General features: G+C 38.8%; 2 protein-coding genes across 7 annotated transcripts in view; one reads left to right on the top strand and one right to left on the bottom strand.

Annotated features, from left to right (window-relative positions):
- The window catches only part of LOC135163408 (uncharacterized), a 65,257-nt gene extending 62,763 nt beyond the window's left edge, over positions 1-2,494 (top strand). For all 6 annotated transcript variants that reach the window (XM_064122819.1, XM_064122817.1, XM_064122815.1 and 3 more), the window contains 2 exons: positions 1,192-1,248; positions 2,305-2,494. In XM_064122819.1, the coding sequence (XP_063978889.1) occupies positions 1,192-1,248; positions 2,305-2,390 (143 nt within the window). In that variant the 3' untranslated portion in view covers positions 2,391-2,494. The remainder of the gene's footprint in view (positions 1-1,191; positions 1,249-2,304) is intronic.
- Positions 2,495-5,189: 2,695 nt separating this feature from the next.
- The window catches only part of LOC135163400 (uncharacterized), a 43,016-nt gene continuing 29,088 nt past the window's right edge, over positions 5,190-19,117 (bottom strand). Inside the window, exons 3-8 of the mRNA XM_064122799.1 lie at positions 13,769-13,967; positions 12,394-12,601; positions 11,437-11,764; positions 10,202-10,468; positions 8,408-10,018; positions 5,190-8,332 (exon numbers count right to left, since the gene is read on the bottom strand). Coding sequence (XP_063978869.1) covers positions 6,730-8,332; positions 8,408-10,018; positions 10,202-10,468; positions 11,437-11,764; positions 12,394-12,601; positions 13,769-13,967 — 4,216 coding nt within the window. The 3' untranslated portion in view covers positions 5,190-6,729. The remainder of the gene's footprint in view (positions 8,333-8,407; positions 10,019-10,201; positions 10,469-11,436; positions 11,765-12,393; positions 12,602-13,768; positions 13,968-19,117) is intronic.

Raw genomic sequence — 19,117 nt, forward strand, 5'->3', positions numbered from 1 at the left:
TTTCTATGGCATCAGACTGAAAAGAGGTCGAGTGGGCAGACAAACTTGTGGGATCCATGATTGTTGTTGGTTAAATCCACACATGGGTCAGAACCCAGTGTTTACTCGCATACAACTGGAAGTAAACTCCTCAATGTTGAGTTTACCCTCACAACTTTTCGAACTAATTATCTTCGGTAATTGCAGACTTTTTTTAATCAATTTGTTACTTCTGTGGATCCCTTATCGTCTCGTTTCAATGATCACAGACTAAAATTATTGCTATTTTTCTCCAGGTCAAAATCAAGTGAATAATTGTTGTAACCACCTCTCTAGATATTCGTATCTATATATTCAATGATTTAAATTTTAAACAAATTATAGCAACTAACATTCAACAAACACCCGAAGACTGAATACAAGCGCTCAAGCCAAATGTTCATAAAAATTGCATCGCAGACTCTCGTGTTATGGATTCCCTAGTAAACTTTTCAGTTGAATAATTTTCTCACCATATTATTCATTAACTAAATTTAAAAACATTAATACACATCACCATTCCCTCACTGTTGTGGGGAAACAGCTTCTGAGCTTTTTCAATTCCGTAATTCTCTTAAGCCCACCCCCTACCCCTTCCCCAAAACCCGCGATAAAATACTTCTGGAACGACAAACAATATTTTAAATAAGAGGATTTCTTTTCCGTGTGAATAATTTTAGTGACAAAATTTATCGGTGAGAACGAGGATTAAAAGCTTACCAATCCACCACTTGAGATAACAATCCCATTCTCCTCAATATAATTTTGTCATTTTTAAATTGAAAACCTCGCGTTTTTAATAAATCACGAATTCGTTGAAAATCTCGTCGAGCATAACGTAACGTAAATTTCAACATTGTACCTGAGAATAATGAGGGCGAGATAATTTTTGAATTATTGCAGCCCAGTTAGCACAGCCACCCACCAATGGCTCCTAATGGCTCAAACAGTGGGAGTAGTGGGCACACTTCATTATTACAGAACCAAGTTTTTGGGGGGGGCGAGGAAGGTAGATGCTCCAACTATGCACCAGCTGATTGCATAGGGGTGTTGGTAGTCACACACCTGTAATCACATCAATTAAACTAATGATTTTAGAATTATGAGAAATGACCGGGGCCAATTAATATTGGGAAGTTCTTCCAGAGTTAATGATAATTTTTCTCATTTCAGTTGAGGACATGATCAAGGAGGTGGACGAGGACGGCGATGGGAGGATCGATTTCTACGGTGAGACTTGCATATTGATTACAGTGTTAGAAATAAACGAATTCTCATGGACAGACCACCAATGATTTTCAAGATCATGATTTCACTGAGGATTCGGGGAAATCCTAGAATTTTAAAGCTCATGAAGAGGAGAACTACGATATACCAAGAGAGAAACATTTTTAGATTTCTCTCGTGTAAAATTTAAAATTGAAAAAAAAATGAGATATTTGAGAAGTTATTATTTTTTTCACACGTCAATGTTGACCAAGCCTCCCCTTGTGCCTTCTGATTACCTCCACTAACTAAATTATAATAAAAGATGTAATTAAAGCACATTGAAGCTCATTGATGCGTTGCTTCAATATGAAAGGTTGATGCCAGATAACAGAGAATAGCATCCCAGCGTCAAAGTTCATTCTTTATAATCAGGGAGAAACCTGTGAACGACGGGCAATGTTACACTGTGATGAAACTTTCTCAAGTACTATTACATCGCTCCCCAATCGCACCGTGCACATGCCCTAACCGACCCCTTAGCCTCCCAAACCATGTCTTTTCTCATAAACTTTTACTGAAGCGGTGAATGCAACTTTGTGACCTTGTTATCGAAATGTATTGATCCCACGATGTTCAATCAGTTTGATCAATTTTGCATTTGTCACTTTGGTTATCGGATAACTATTCAACTGTCCACTGACACTTTTTCGTCGGGGAGATATTTCCAAGGGGCGAAGGGATATCTCTGGGAGAGTGACGAATTTTGGAGAACAATAATTTCAATTTATCTGTGAAATAATAAAATCCCAGGGATTTTTTGCTCCACTTTTCCTTACAATACGTTGAACACATGCAACGAGATTTTGCAAGTTGAAGATAAACTTAGAATCCGGAAGAGTTATCTCCTAACTCAACCTTGACAATGTTTTTTCCTGTTTCCTGCTTCAATGATTAATTAATACCAATTGAAACTTTGTACTCTCCATATTTACTCATGCCCAGAACTTGGTCTGTCCACTCATGACCCAACTCACTCACTCGGAATTCATCATCTTTACTTGACTCTTGTTTGTCCAGAATTTGCACGTTCACTGGTGGAGCCGGGGGAGGACGAGGACGAGGAAGAGGATGAGGAGGAAACACCCCAGTCGCCCCCCTTCTAGGATCCGTCGAGGCCACCAGACCATATCCTAAATTCCAATATATTCTTATTCAATTTTATTCGTTAGTCGAAATAAACTGGTCGATCTAAGAATTTTAAACATAATTATGACGATAACGTTGATATTTCAAAATACTTTTATTAGTCATAATTAAATCATTAATCCTAAAGCCCGAGCATACGAGGAGAAAACGATCTCGAAACAATAATATTCTTCTTAATTCAAGAAATATTTAGTTATAAATGAACTTTGGGTGGAATTATTTCTATGACGAGACATTTATGAATGATTGTCAATCGTCTTATTGCAAAAATTGATTTAATTTCAGGGGATGAAAAGAAAAATCATTATATTTTTCTTTTAATTAATAAAAGTATTCTGCTCTCGAGAATTGTTTTTTCCTCGTGAATTTTGTCATTTCATGGACGCCCAGGCGTACGCTACACACGTGTAACTATTTGTGTATACATATGTATGTATCATGTACATTTAATTAATTAATTAACCAATCGCTCGCTTTCTCGTGAGTTTCGATGCGTCTCCATCAGCGGAGGAGGTCACCATTTACTCGATATAAAATTTCTGTTAAAATTTATCCGCAATTTTGAAGAATAGATATAAATCTTTAGTTATAAATGATTAAAACTTATGAAAAATTATCCTGCGGTTTTATTAGAAAAAATTATATCATTGTTACGCGATTATTTTGAAGAAAGTTTTGACTTTACTTCGTAATTTAAAGCGTCAAAGGTAATTTTTAATGGAAATTTTTCATCGTCTGAAAGATGGAGACCAGCAGCAAGGGATTTCATACTCGATAGTTCTTGCTGAATTATTCAACTCGATGACTATCTGTAGCTTGCATTTTCAACTAGAAAAAAAAGAGCGTCTCGTGTTAATCTCCAACGAAAGATTTCGCGTTCTACAATCAAATGAGAGGTCCAGTTACGGAATGAGAAACTCCATTGTTTCAATTTCAATTCCCTCAAACCCCGAGGACTTGGCAAAATCCTCTTCAATTATCGATTTCGGAATTAATGAGGAAATGAGATTCCGAGGTTCATTCAATAGAGTGCAATTATGATTTCAATATCGAGTATTACTCAAGTAACTGGATGCATTGTTTTTATTAATACAGGAGTAATTGTATTCACGTATCTGCAGATTTCATGGAATTCCTATGAATGCGAAAGAATGAACATTGTTCGTCGGTATGCAGTTAATTTATATGAAGTGTTGATGATGAAAATTAAACGTGTGAAAAAAAATCTGTGGAAGAGACGGAATATGTTAGGAAATTCTATTGGTTTTGGTTAAAAATTTATTGGAATTATTCTACAGATGACGTTTAGGGAACTTTCATCTACCATTCTTTTAATGTTAAGTCTATTCTGTTGAAACATTTTCTCGATCTGTAGGAAACAGTAGAATTTTACCTTTTTATTCAAACATGATTCGACAAAATCCTTCAACAATTATCTATTATTAATAATACAATAGACATGCAATCCAGAACCATCTAAAAATTTTTAGAGTTGAACAAAAAGCTAATGAAATTATTTAGTAATTTTTTTCGAACTGCTACGTTTGGTTTTATAGTAATTAAATCTTTGATTCTCTGGAATTCATGATGTAACATGAAAACTTCAAATAAATCGTACACAACAAAAAATGACCAGTAGAAAGAATTTGAAGAAAACAATGGCATTTCTTCAGTTCTTCACGGAAAATTAAAAAAGAAATTGTAAGAAACGAACGGAATTTCCCAACGGTAGCTACGATTTATATCTTCATTCGTGGAATACTTGCCATTGCGGACATGCGTCCGTCGCATAATAAAAAAAATTTCTAAAGAATGTCTTTTTCATCGATTAAAATTACCCGATTAAATGTGCACAAATAATGCTATGTAATATTAACATTTCAATGATATTATTTAAGACATAAATTTTGAAATTTTGTTGCAAGAAAAAGGGAGTGAGAGAACTCTGTCGGATGCACTGGGAACTAACTTCCATTTCGAGTTATTGTACGCGTGCGCTTTTCTCGATTGACAGCAAACTCCCCTTATTGACTTGTCTTAATGTAGATTTCGATATGACCTAATTAACATTACATCGATTACGAAAATAAAACAATGAAAATGTCATCTCACTCCAGTCGAAACAGACTAAAGATCGAGACAGGAGAAATTGGAAAGTTTGAAAAATTATGAACATCGGAGGGTAAAGCGTCTCTAGTCTGTATCGACCTCACTATATGCTCAAAAATTCTCGATATTCTATTTAAAAAATGTATATATTCCGAATTAATTCAGCCTCCCACAGCATCGACTGATGCAAGAAGCTGAACTGATCTCGGAAAACTGAGAAAATGAAGATCATTCAGGATGTTCATCATCCGGTAAATCGTGAATGTAAGAAAGTACTAATTAATTGTGATTAAGATAATGCTTGGTTCAATCGATCACGTTTGTCTCGAACAAATTTTCCAATATTATAATAAACATTTCGTCTATTGAAAATTTATCCCACTGATTATGAAAATCAAATGATATACAAAAGTCTATTGTTAATGCTAAAGACGAAAGCTATTATGCGGTGTTTAAAATATTTTAAAAATTCAAATAAATCAATCACGAAAATTGCAATGAAGTTGGTGAAGTTTCATTACTAAAGACCTCATTTTCTGTTATCATTTGTTCTTTGAAGGCAGAAGTCGATAGAAAAGTTATTATTTAAAGTCAAGTAATTTTTTTCAATTACTTGTCAATTCATAATTATAAAACGAATCAATGGATACAGGCTATTTTAAACTCTTTTATTTATTAGCCATAAATAAAATTACACATCTTTACAATATTTAACAATATGCATTCTTCATTTCAACTCTCAGAAAATATATACCATAAATATCTACTATATTTCAATTACACTGCAGGCTGTGGGCCCTTGGACGTGCTCGCACCGTACATATAAATTTTTTTATTCATAATTACTTGTAACGTCTTCAATCAATTGGTATCGCCACCTTAAATTTGATACATTTCGTCAACATTAGTTTTGTCTTTCAAACCTAATTGTAGCTATTCCAAAAAAGTCACCACGATTAAGTACGACAAGTCAATGCGTTTTTTCATAAGAAAGAAACTCTTACATCCTACGAAATGCAACGACGATCATTAATCCCGTCGTCTTTGATTACCAAATACCCCACATCGAAAATATTTTTCTTCATCTTAATTCAAAGATTATGTTCATTTGAAATTTGTAACAATTTTTGGGGTTTGTCATTTATTCTTTAATCTACAAAAAAAAAGTTCAATCATCTTGCGATGAAATTATTTCGCCAGTACGTTTTTCCTTCACAATTTCGATGTAATGACATTAATACAAATATTCGGTGTGAAATAACCGAAAGATAGTTTTAAAAAATTTTTTTAGTCTTCGAGGCAGTCTCATGATATTATTGTCCTCGAGGAAATTGCCAATTGGGTTGTTATTCACAAAATGAATTTCAAAATGTTCTTTGACGATGTAATTCTACAATTTACATTGAATCATACCAGTACAGATGAACGGCGACGGCACTAAGTACAAATTACCATTCGATATCCCATAATTATTTACAAATTTATAAAACCAGACGCTCAATGATCTTGTAATCATGTCAGATCGTTTAGTATCGAGAAAAAGGAATATTTGTGTTCTATACAGTCGCCGTCCATGTCTCCTTAAACATACTCGTCATATCTCCCGAATCATTTTGAAATTCTACAATTTCACAGTAAATAACACAGTGTACATCATCATGGAGTGAACCTAATCTAAGTTCACTTGATATATATATACAAAGTTCACAGCTACTGCACATTATCGAAAAAATAATTCCCACAAAAGCTGAAGCCGAAACATCATCATCGCAAATCATCATCTCGATAAGTACAACCCCTGCAGCAAATTTATCCCCGTCATCGATCTCCAGGTATAAAAGACTACTAAACCCTCGAATATACTCTCAAAAAATCAATCCCCTAAACATAGTAAAGCTTCAAAATTTCGAATTCACTGCAGTGTGTTTTTACAAGTCGATCCTTCCCTTCCATTATCCAATCAGATATTTTCCACTCACAAAAATACCACTAAAAATTATTCAAAGTCATTATCACTTACAAAATTCGAGTCCCTACCTATCCGCGTCAAACCGCCGCATGTTCGTCCTCAAAATAAAAAAAAAGTCTTATTCAAGCCAGCCTTTCGTAAGCCTTCGCCCCCTTGACAGGATTATCCCTAATTGCCAAAAATTTCGATTGACGATGCTTCATCGTCATCAACCCCTCTCACATAATCTGTCCTTCATCCTCACTCTCACTGTCCGCCAACTCCTGCGATGTCGCAAGAACCGTTAAAGACGCAAGTGCCCCTTTCCTGCCCTTATGCCTGTGCCTCTGCGTCTGTTGGCTGGACCCTTGAGAGGGACCCCTGGCAAGTATCAAAGGCCTCAGTGCAGTCCTCAACGACCAGTACAATCTTGGATAAGACCTCTCCTGTCCCGCCAAGAGTTCCCTATTCCTCTGCAATTTACTCGCTCCACTCTCCTCGCAAGTTCCACACGTCACCCTCAACATCGGTAGTTTTTTATCATCATTAAATTGCCTGAGTGCCCGCTCCCTCACGTATACAAAGGGCCTGATGACCCTGAGCTCCTGCTCCTTGACGTAATAATGAGCCTTCATGGCTTTGAGCTTTCCAGTGCAGAACAATGACGACAAGAATCCTTCAGCGAGATCATCGAGATGCTGACCAAGAGCCAAAACATTGTAGCCATATCTCTTGGCCACTGAATAAAGTCTCTGCCTAGTGACATCACCAACTCGCCCACAAACACCACAACTCTCGGAATTTCCTTCAACACTGGTTTCCACAAATCCATCCCCTGTTTTCGTAGAATTGATGAGCTCAGTCTGCTCCTCAGCCTCTTCATAGAAATATGTAACCTGCAGATTTTTCAAGTAACTCATGCTCTCCAGAGGATCATAACTGCTTCCACTGTTGATTGTCACAGCTCCGATATCAAAATCAATATTCTTGGACTTTGCGTAGAACTGATACTGGTGTAAGGTATGCAAAAGAGCGAGTGAGTGCTTTCCTGCTGCCGCACCGATGCCAACAGTCGACACAGGAAGACAAACAAGGACTCTATCCTTATCTCTTATCATATCATACTCGTGAATGGCCTCAACAGTTGGCTTCCAAATACTCCTAGAGGGGCTGTGCCACTGTGGTCCATTACCCTCGCAACTCTCCTCCAATTTCTTCAGTAGAAGATCTTCATCCTCAGATACTGAGACGTCTTCTTCCCTGATGTCTTCGTCGTCAGACACATCATTCGGTAATTTATCGTCTCGTTTTCTCTCAGCGAGACCTTTACACTTCTTAATGAAACTTGTGCCAGATGATTCAGCGCTACTTCCACTGCTGCTCGAGCCACTTCTACCGAGATGATCAGTTGTCCTCACGTCATTCTCGTGAAATGATAAATTGATACCACTGTCTTGGGAACTGACTGAATTAATAGCCGAATATATCTCTGGCAATGTTTTTACTCCCTTCGATGACATCTCTACAACGGATTTGGCTGATTGTTTGCCACTGTGTTCCTCCTCTTCGTCAGATGTTTTTGCTCTTTCGTGATTGGTCTGGGCAGCTGCGCGTGGACCAACGACGTATATCACAGTTTCGTCGGACGAACACTCACTCGACATTTTGCTCTCTTGGGATTGAAAAAGTTCGTTGAGTTTAGCACCTTTTGAGAGACGAGCGAGAGGAGAATCCGGCAATCGTCGCTCTGGGGTTTTGTACCCCGGGGAATTGGTTGATGGGGTCGATGAGTGGAGGTCTGGAGAGTATCTACCTAGACCATCTACCGCATTCACCATACACCTGTCCATAGAAACAAAATATTTATGTTATTATCGTCTTAAAACTTCCCAACTGAAATCATTGCAAGATCCTTACCTGATTTCGGACTTGACTTCACTCGCCATTTCCTTCGAGAATTCCATGAGATACTCGGCAATCTCACTGGCTGAGAACGAATCATCCCTGTGTGCCTTATCACTGCCATTGGAGGTTGTCCTATGGGGATAATGCTGTGGTGTTCCAAGATCTGAGGAATTGCTTTCAGACAATACATCATCCACTTGAGAAATGACTTCCCTGATCTCCGATTTGATCTCCGTAGCGATATCCTCGGTTCGCCCCTTCAGATAGGCGTGAAGATCATCATCAGAGCTGTGACTAAAACTGGATAAAATCGGCGAGCATCTCCCCAGCTTCTGGGTGATGTGTCCCTCACTGTGCTGCGGACAATGCTGTTGAGGATGTGCTGGATGATGCGAGGTCAGGGATGAATAACCACAGGGATACGGTGAAGGTGAGGATGATGAGGTGGGTGAAGATGTCGATGATGACAACGGAGATCTATTTGGACTGTCAGTGGTTCCATCGAATTCCAACGAACAGGATAATTCAACTCGACTTGTGCAGCTGCAGTGTCGATTTCTACCGACACCAGATGAATTTGCGAGTCCTAAACTAGCTAATGTCTGAGGACTCAGGGGTATTGGCACTGGCAGAGTCTTTCCTATTGCAGAGCTACCGAGTGAATTGCATCTGGCACGTCCCATTCTCGGTACATTTCCTCCCGTTGGCACTGCATGCTCATCTGATAATAACCTAGCACCTGCTGGAGTTGTTCCAAGAATTCTGGGAGGTGATACCACTTCGCCAACAGCAAATTGTACAGCTGGGGAGGGGGAGCCAGATCGCGATGAATTGGTGGAAAATTGTCCGCTTGTTTGGCTTCGTTCAAAGGGTTTCTTGGGTTTTGATGAACTGTCACGCTTGTCAACACCTTCGATTGTTAGGGTTTCCTCCGAGGGGTCTTGAAGACTGTTTTGTCTCGTCATCGAGAGGGCCGGAAGACTATGATGTCGAGGGGAGGACAGCACCGAAAGTGGGGGTTGATTACCTGTTCTCGGGATGTCACTGTTTAATCTTCTGATCAATACCGCGGAGTTAATATTTATGTCACGCCACTGGTGCTTCCTGGATTGAGGATCGAAGGGTAGATCTTGCTTCACGTTATGGGAGTTTCCAAGGAGCAGATCTTGGGCCTCGGCTGGTAGGATGAACCATCTAAGGTACTCCAGCTCCTCGGAGAAGGTGACGCTTCTGTCAATTTGGAGGGGATATCTGTGCGCCATTTTTCGGGCCCTGTTGAAGATGTTTCGGGCTGTCTGCAGGCAGTCACTGTAACTCTGGGGAAAAACTCCACCACCACCTGATACTCGACGCTCTGATGATACCATTTTGCCGTCTGTGTATCTTATTGATCCCAACCACTTGCGCTCTTTGAAGACCGAATTTGTGTGGTGACGCCATTCACCGGTGTCTGGATTCAGGACGTACTGAGGGAGGAGTTTCCAGCCCTCCGTTGCTACCATCTTCAAGGCTTCTAGAACGAAGGCTAACTCGGCCTCGGACATGAAGTAGGGGAGGGAAAGACGGGCGAAACCTGGCCGGAGGGCTTCGGCGTTGCAATCCTCCCTTCCGCAGTGTAATTCACTAGGTAAGGGAGACATCCGTTAGTTAATGGGAACAATGTTGGATTAAACTATAATTAAATTTCAATAAAACCACAAAAATTTGTAAATTCGGGAGAATTTGGCAAAGATAATTTTCAAAATTAAAAAATCTTTCATGCAGTAATTTCATTGAAAAAGTTATTGAGTAAAGGATTAAAATTACCTGTAGGAGAGTACAGATTCGTATTTTCGTGCAAGGTCAGTGTCAATTCCCATGAGATCGTGTGCATATCGACCGGCGCATGCGCATCCACCTCTCGCTTGAATTCCAAAAACATCATTTAAAATAGCGCAAACAAAATTATGATGAAGAAAGGTGCCCCTCGGATGTCTGACCATAAACGAAAATATTGGCAATCGTTTGATATTGTTAGATGTGCTGCCGAGGAGAATTAATTCCGGTATCGTTCGCACGTGCGCCAATACTTGTCTGCAATACAGAAATAAGCCTTAATTAATTTGAGTAGTTCATTACGTTAATGTTTTTGATTCTGTATCACGTGTGAGTTATGTGATATTAATTAACAGGTCATAAATTATCGACGGGGTTACAGAGAAAAAAAATCCGAAACTTGGAAAATGTTCATCAACAGTTTCATGACTGGAGGTCGGGGTCATGTGTGATAGAGACGTCAAGAAATTGCCTGTGACGCATTCATTTAATTGTCAGAGGCCAATTAAACATCTAATCGCATTACTCACGTCTTAATTTACCTAAAAACATTGGTGAAGAGGTCATTCTATCGATATTTACCCGGAACATAAGGAAGCTTGAATGAAAAGTAATAAGTCGTGTGACACTAGAGCAATTTTGATTTGCAATTAATTTTTTAAATGACGTCAAAATCCATAAAACCCTTAATTTTTCATCGCAATTATTCCCCAAAACTTCATAAACACGGAGAACATTGAGAAAAAAATTAAGAACTCATATAATTAAAAATTTCCCTCTCACTATCACCGAAAACTCTCAAATTCGCTTCGATTTCATCCAAAACTTGAACCTTAATGACCGTTTTTCAATGTCACTGTCATAAAAGCAACAATAATACTTCCCACGAAATTAAAAAATAAAATTCCATCAGCGAATGTCAAAACAATTAAAATTCCCCGAGTATTCATGAGCCCGTCGTCAGTCTCACCATCCATAACACACTCGATTTACCAGTTTGATGGTCAAGGTCAGTAATTACCTGATGTAATCAGGAAAATGCGAGTAAAAATAATACCAAAGACGAGTGAGAACGTCAGGTATTAAAATTCCTATCAGTAAATCTCACGATAAGATAGAAACAATTACAGAGCTTTGCACATAGTGAGCTCCTCGTTTAACAGCCACCTCGTGATAAAACAATATCCAATGATAAATATCTCTGATATAATAATCAATGCACTCACCTGGAGATTTTATCTTGTCTAGTGACAATGGCCTGTGCTGTTACATTTTCCTTCAATTGCATTGCCAGGCCACATCTTATGGACTCAACAACACCAGCTGTACCACTCCTCTCCTCCCTCAACTCAGGATCTCTCAGGTAATGATGCAAATCTCTCATGTCCTCAGTTGCAATGTCCTTTGAAAGATGCGATCGTTTGATAACAAGGACACCAGGTGACTGTGCACCACCCATGAACTTGTGGCCACTGAATATTATTGCGTCCTTGTGAACAGCAGTCTCGCCCACACCTGGTAAGTGTGGATTCATGTCCATTTCGACGAATGGAGCTGGGGAAAGTGAAAAAAATAAAGGGAACATTAATGGCATGACTCAGTATCGTTAGGTTTTACGATAATGATTCACGTTTTTGGAGATGTCGAGTGGTACTTTCAAGTGGTTGACCATAATTCGACAATAAAAGGGGTGGAGTTGACCGTCGAGTAACCGTTTATTGGACATTTATTAGTAGTTTGGATGATTTAAGGATTAATTGGTTGATTTATTTTTGGTGATAACCAGTTTTTGTGAGGACAGTTCGCCGATAATTGCGCAATTAGTGCGGTATCTTTTATTGGAGATTTTATGGTATGAGGTGTTGCTAGAAGGATTGACGATTATTATTCTGGTTTTCCCAGTTGCGCAAGAATGAAATGTTCGAAAAAGCATTTGAGGACATCGAGGGATTGTATTTTTAATTTTTTACATCAATTAGTAAATTAATTTTCTTGTTCATCCAAATTTCAGTGATTTTAGTTTTTCATTTAAATGCCAATTATTGTTGGTAGTAAATCGTTGACATTAGTTAAAATCTGATCAACTAAATGACCTCAATTTCTTATTTGTTCTAAAGAACAAGTAAAAGATTAGAAACAAAAATTCTTAATAAAAATTGCGTCTTCTGACATAATTTATTTACCAGCTGACGTATAATCCCAAACACTGAGTGCTCCATACTGATGCAGCATCAGGGTAGTGGCAACATCATCAGCAAGCACCCCAGTAATAGAACTAGCAGCACTGAAACATCCAACCATAATTCCCTCGAAAGTCCTTGCCTCCTGCAGTTTCTTCTCAAGATCATTTAAATCCAAGAAGCCCTCCCTGGTCTCGGCGATTCTCACCACCTTAAAGAATTCAAGAACTGAGTTTAACAATCAAGAAAATCTAGAGAGGGAAAATGATCTGGAGTGAAAGGAGCCCCGTTGACATTTAATGCCAAGGATAATAAATCCACTCGTGTCGGCATTTATCTGAGTTGCGTAACGCTACGGTCGAGCTCTACTATCAGAATCGATTGTTGCAGATTAGTGATTGGAATCAATGGACATCCAGACGTCACAGAACTGGATTTTATCCGCTTTTTCCCTAACTCTACTTCTTCGCGCTTTGATAATTCTAGAATTATCCCGTCCACGTTATGAAAAAAAAATTTCTTGTGCGAAGATTATTATTAGCTACAAGAAAATCACTTCGCATGTCTTATGGAATATTGGTATAGGTTTACTGATGACAATGAAATATATTTGGGATTGATGACTGAGTCTGGGACTGAAGGTCATGGGTGCGGGCCACAGAATTTTTACCGAACGGTTCAGGTAAAAATTATTCTGCAGAAAAATTTTTAAAAAATTGTAGCAATTGTTTTATCACTGTACGTTCACCAATAATCTTTGTTGCCCTTTCGATATATTGATTTGTTCGAAGGAATTCAGAGAGGAACCACCTGGACATCAGCCAAAAATTGGTGGCGAAGCGATTGTGTTTTCTGGCTTGGTATCAAGCACGATTATTCCATCTCCCTCTGTCTCTCAAAGTTTAAATCCGAAAAAACATTTTGGCTGTCATCCATAGGACTTTGACTTTTACTATCTGGCTAAGGATGAACATCAATGACCCAGAATTGTCTTGCGCAAATGTCTCACTTTTGATGCTTCAGAGGAGATGAGAATTTCGAAGATCGAATCAGCACGTTTTACATTTTTTCTAGATATTTTCTGGTAATTTTTACGGAATATTTCCATGGATTTCTGTTCGTACACACATCCAAGAAATTGGCGTCACAACTTACCACGTGGAAAACATTTTCATCGAGTGAAATTAATTTCTCTATTACCTTGGGATAAATGCGGAAATGCATTCCATGAAAATAAACAAACTACTTGATTTCAGTTTAACCCTCCGTTCTTGAAATGCAAATGGCTTTCGTTGGTATAATCCCTGCTGTTTGAAATAACTCGCCGCCTTGTTACGCTCCGAGTGAAAAATTATACCGTAAAATAAAAATGATGTACCTTGGTGTCGTGCTCTCGCCAGGGTCGCAAGTTGGCGTGATGTTCGAATGGCCCGACAAACACGATCATCGGCCTCCCAGGGAGGTCAAGATGATGAAGAAGAGTGCGCAGGGCATCATCGGTACCGTGACCCGTAAAGAGTACAGCGTCCTGCTCTCCTGCCCCCACTGCATGGCGAACGATGTCTCTGGCCTCGTGCCTGCAACACACGGTACAGATTGTTAACATTTATGTTTCATGAAAAAAAAGAGCACACGAGAAAATGGGATGCAGACCTTAAAAGGTTTGACACATTTCATGATCATTATTTTTTTTATTTGCAGACGATTTTTTTAGACTGAAATTTTTTTTCCGCACCGTACAGGTATGGCACTCAAGCTTTGGATTTTTGCACTTCAGATTGTTCTACATATCTATCGAAAATGGAGGAATGTGACAAAGGATTGCAATGCTTCCATTCGGAGGTGAAAAATCCCTAAAACCGAAAAACCACTGCGTTAGAAAATTTTATTCTCCGAAAAGCTTTCATCGAGCATAAAATTTCAGAGCTACACTCAGTTAAGATAAACCACAAATGTCTAGACACACTGGAATGGTTAGTATTATCCAGTATCGTGTGGATTTACGGTACTTTCTGATCGAATGGTTGGAAACCCACTGACTCGGATTTTGTTGAGAACCTGTCGTCGCTGACATTGGTATAGACACTAGCTTCCTCGAATGTTTTATGATAGTGTTGTTGGATCCGTTATTGCTCCAGTAAACCCATGCATTCCAATAACTGGGACAATTGTCTCAGTGAGATTGCATTTCATTTAATTCTGAAAAACTGATCCTGAGCCAAATAATGATAAATCAAAAAATTGTAGACCATTTAATCTCGATAAGAAGATCCTCAAAAAGAAAAACCTCGCCAATCTGATGCTATTACCTAGACCAACGAATTTGATGCAAAAACCACAAAAAAGAGAAATAAAATAATTAAACGACGCTACAACCCTTCGAGGATCACTGGAGTTGTAGTCGACATATCAGAAAGACATCAAGAAGTACAATGACCCTAAATTTATTCGATTCCCCGGGTTGGTTTTGATGCTTATCGATTATGGTAAACACAACGAGAACATCGTCAAATTTATTAGTTGAGGTTGAAATGAACCAAAAATTTCTATCCAATTTTCCTTATTTCAAATATTGTTCCCCAGGATTAATAAACAAGTTAATTTTGTCGATGATTGTTTTACAACATTAAATGACCATCGCCATCAGTAGAATGGGCTGATTAGTTTACCCAATTCAACGGGCATTTATTTACCACTGAATGTTCTCCAGTAAAATTCATCTCCCATCAGACCTTGACCCGATGCAACATCACACGAAGGTCTGAATATTTATTTTCTCTCGTTCTCATGAATATTAATGTCGATCTTGTGCGAGGGAGAGAGAAACTTCACGATAATAAATAAATTCCGGAGAGACGGGGGAGAGTGATGAGAGCATGATGATATCCAAGGTGATTAAATTGAATCCTTGATTCTGTGGGGGATTACAACCAGCACTGGGATAAACCGAACATAAACCGTCACCAGGGAGACAGCTCGTAGCCTTGATGATGAGACCTTGAGCTTTTGTGGAGAATTTACAGAGATATAAAAGACAGGCTTTTAATCAGCGACTTTGTACCGAGATTTTTTTTAATAACTCGGGGCGAGATTGAAGGGAGAACTGAGCGAATGGAGTTTATTTATTCATTCTCCACTGTCTGTTGCACGAAAGAGTTGTTTCGCCGTGGGATTGGGTGTGACGGAATGATAAATTTACTATCGCGAAGGCGTTTCCTGTGGTATTTCAAAGGCAGTTCAAGTGCAATGTCGATGGATTGTACGAGATGTGACGTCATAGGTGAGGGGTTTCATTAATTATAAGGTAGTGCAACGAGGGAGGGAGGGGGACATTGATTTTTTATGATATGGATGGAATCCAAGGAGTTGAGAGGATGTGCATTTCGAAATTATCTCGAGAGGGAGTCGTTTGCGCATAAAAAAATGCGTTAATTGTTTAAAAATCCGAATTTTTAAAATAATTCGGTAAATTCGATTCTCATTTTAAAAAACTAAAGCCTAAACCAAAGACTACATACACATCAGTTCCTGATTCAATGTCAAATCATAATTATTATGCGAAAATTTGATTATAGAAAATCGTCTGAAGTCCGCTCTTTATTCATTTTTCAAACGTTTCGTTTTCCCCCACCCTCCCTTATTTCACGATTTTTTTTTGAGAATTCTTTTCCCAAGCGTGAAATGGAGATTTAAATATAACTCTTTGAAGTTCAAGTAATGGAACCGTTGAAAAACGGAAGCAGTAAAAAAGTCATAAAATCATTTCAAGGAAAGAAAAAAAACTCGTCCGAGGACTTGCATATCCTTAGGATCCGTTCCAGGACATGTTTGCAAATGCTCATAACGCAACGACTTCGGTTCACATGTGAACACCCAGGAAGTAACTAAACATTTCCGGTTAAACAAATTGCAGTCCGCGATAACTAAACAATGACAAAGTCTGTTGATAATTTGACAAATTAAGGGCATTTCTAGTACTTCAACGCGATTTTCTCTATAATTATTGAACTAAAGTTGTCCACAACTTTAAATGCTGTCATTCTTGGGTAAACATTTGTAGATTCTCTGAATAAACCACATGCAGCAGTGGATATACCCCCAGCCGTCTACGTCAATATATCAAGTGGAGCTAGAGGCGAGGGCACATTGCGAGCCTTGAGGCAGTTGGAGACACAGCAGCGGACAGTATGACATTCACGTCCCCATCGGAGCATCTATTTTTCCACCATTTTCCTCTCATTTCTTACCCGAAATGACTCACTGTTGATTCGAAATGTATCGTCTGTACTCAAAGAGACGTCTATTTTTGCTAATGGAGTCAGCGTCTTTGAACATCAAGGAGTGGCAGTAGAGTGACTGTTTGGCGAGTGAGACACTTTTGGGCAGATTCTGCTATTCGATTATTCTCGGTTATCCTCTCTCTTGCTTCAATGTTATTGCTGAGGTCATTCGTTGACAGTCGCCGAGGGATCACCAATTGATTGAGATAATTTTCCTAACTTCTGGTTTCCTCGGTGTCATTATTATTTTTAGAGATCGTCTTGCTCCGACAAGGACGTCTGCATGGCATGTCAGTTTGGCGCATTGTTAACAGACATTTATTGAATTCGGAGGACGAAATCGTTGCTAGTGCTCATTGCGGGGAAATATTCCGGTATTTATCGATACTTTTCGATGGCTTATGTCTCTAAACGTGATTTTCGTGTTTTGATTCTGACGATTCATTAATTAATGTAATTAAACATTTCATGACTAATCAAGTACAGACAGACATAACTTTCGAGGGCATAATAAGTTTAATATAAATTTGACGATTTCATACTCACTTTGGAAATCGAATTCTCCACACGACTACTTCATTGGTAATTTATCTCCAACGTTTTTTTCTGTGTATTCAAACAACTAGTTTTTACGGTGTATTACAAGGTTTCATGAATGGAAAACACGTTGTTATCGTTCAGTATTTTCTTCAACCTTTGTTGCGACCCCGTCTTTATCACCTCCCTCATCTGGTATCTATTATTTTTAGTCTCCCTCAGCTTTAATAGCCAGCCCCGACATTTTTATTATGCACATGTTATTACGTGCGTGGATACACCAGGTACTGAGGGAACTTTTCCTTTGTTCGAAGGCTACTGCAACCAGTGTCAGATTTTTTTTTTACATTTTTATCTGGGGCTTCTGCGTCTTCATTTCACGGGGATTTTCCCGGCGTTCTTTTAATCTAATGACTCCAGCAACTTTCGGCGTTGAATTACGAACATCGTCACCACCTCGGATTCCGGGATCCGGTGTCAGTGTGAATTTTTGTAAGCGGATGAAACTTGTGAAATTCGACTTATTTAACGAGATTTTTCAGCGAAGAATTCACTTTGAATGCCGAGGGGCGGCTTTATGGCTTCTTGGGGCTTAATTATTTCCGCAAGTTGATGGGTGCGACGTGCATGAACATCTTTGTGGATTCACCGGTCAATTCGGAGACTTGAAGCTATACGACGAGAATTGGGAAGTGGAAAAATCACGTCCGGTCGGTGTCGAGAAGTCTATTTTCGGGGCTATGGGAAATAGGTGATAAACAGAGATGTGATTACTCTGGTCATTTTCACGTTGGGATGTCGAGAATTTTGGAAGTGGGTCAATTCGTTAGTTTACACGTACAAGATATTTTGAGGAAATTTTTGGTCAAGTGTATATGTAAATAAGAGACTGTGTACCAAAATTGTTTTTCTTTATTACTTTCTATGTTTGTCGTCTTGGGTGATACAATGAGAAAAAAAATCCTGAGGAATAGGAATTTTACGATGGATTGAAATGGTTCTAGGTAATCTTACCTCTAAAGTAAACACCCCAGAGAAAATACCCGAGGAAAATTTTCTCCCGCCCCAAAAACCATCCCTAGAAATTATTTTTTGTGTAAATGTTATTCGGGGGAAGAGAATTTTTAGAAAATAATATCCGGAAACAACTTTCCGGGAAAAAGTTTCCAGGGTTCAAATAATCGATCCAAATAGTTCATCGATTGAACCGTCACTGATGAAATTGTTTGCACGAGGCACAAATATCGATTTAATTTCAATTTTGTCAATTGACAAAGAATGAGGTCAGTTATCTAAACTTTTTTTATTGCATGCAAATCAATGTCTGTTATCAACTCTAGATTGTACAAATTTTCCTTTAATTGTTATCATATGGTTTCTTCGCCAGTGAATTCCTGCCGAAATTTGCTCTCCAATTCGCTTTAAGGAAATTTCAAACACAAATGATGCCCTAAACGAAAAAACTTCTCCCAAATTCCCCAAATTCCTCTTGTTCTTTTGCACTTCTCTCGTGCAGTGACCGAATTATCGAGCCTTCAATTTTTTTATCCTTAATCTTACAACATCATGCGCTGAAAATATCGACATGTTATCGTGCAGCACGGTCGACATTTGCCCGATGCGCCGAATGCAAGACTTTCCTTCCTAACTTTCTATTCTCAAGTCGCGTTCGTTGCATTCTATAGTCCATTAGCCCCCCCCCCCCTTCCCCCCTTGGGCGGCCGGTATTTTAAATTTCCTCTTCCTGAAGTTCCGCACGCGTCCAAAAGCCTCTTCCGCGAATCGACACCAGTGGACAATCATTAACTGGCTCATAGATCATGTTTACGAGTGTCAATTACCACGTAACATTCCCCTCTCCCTCTCTGGCTGTACGTTTACCCCATTAAGAGATTTCCTTTGTCCCTCGA

Source organism: Diachasmimorpha longicaudata, chromosome 6 (assembly GCF_034640455.1).
Source record: "Diachasmimorpha longicaudata isolate KC_UGA_2023 chromosome 6, iyDiaLong2, whole genome shotgun sequence".
NCBI lineage: Eukaryota > Metazoa > Arthropoda > Insecta > Hymenoptera > Braconidae > Diachasmimorpha > Diachasmimorpha longicaudata.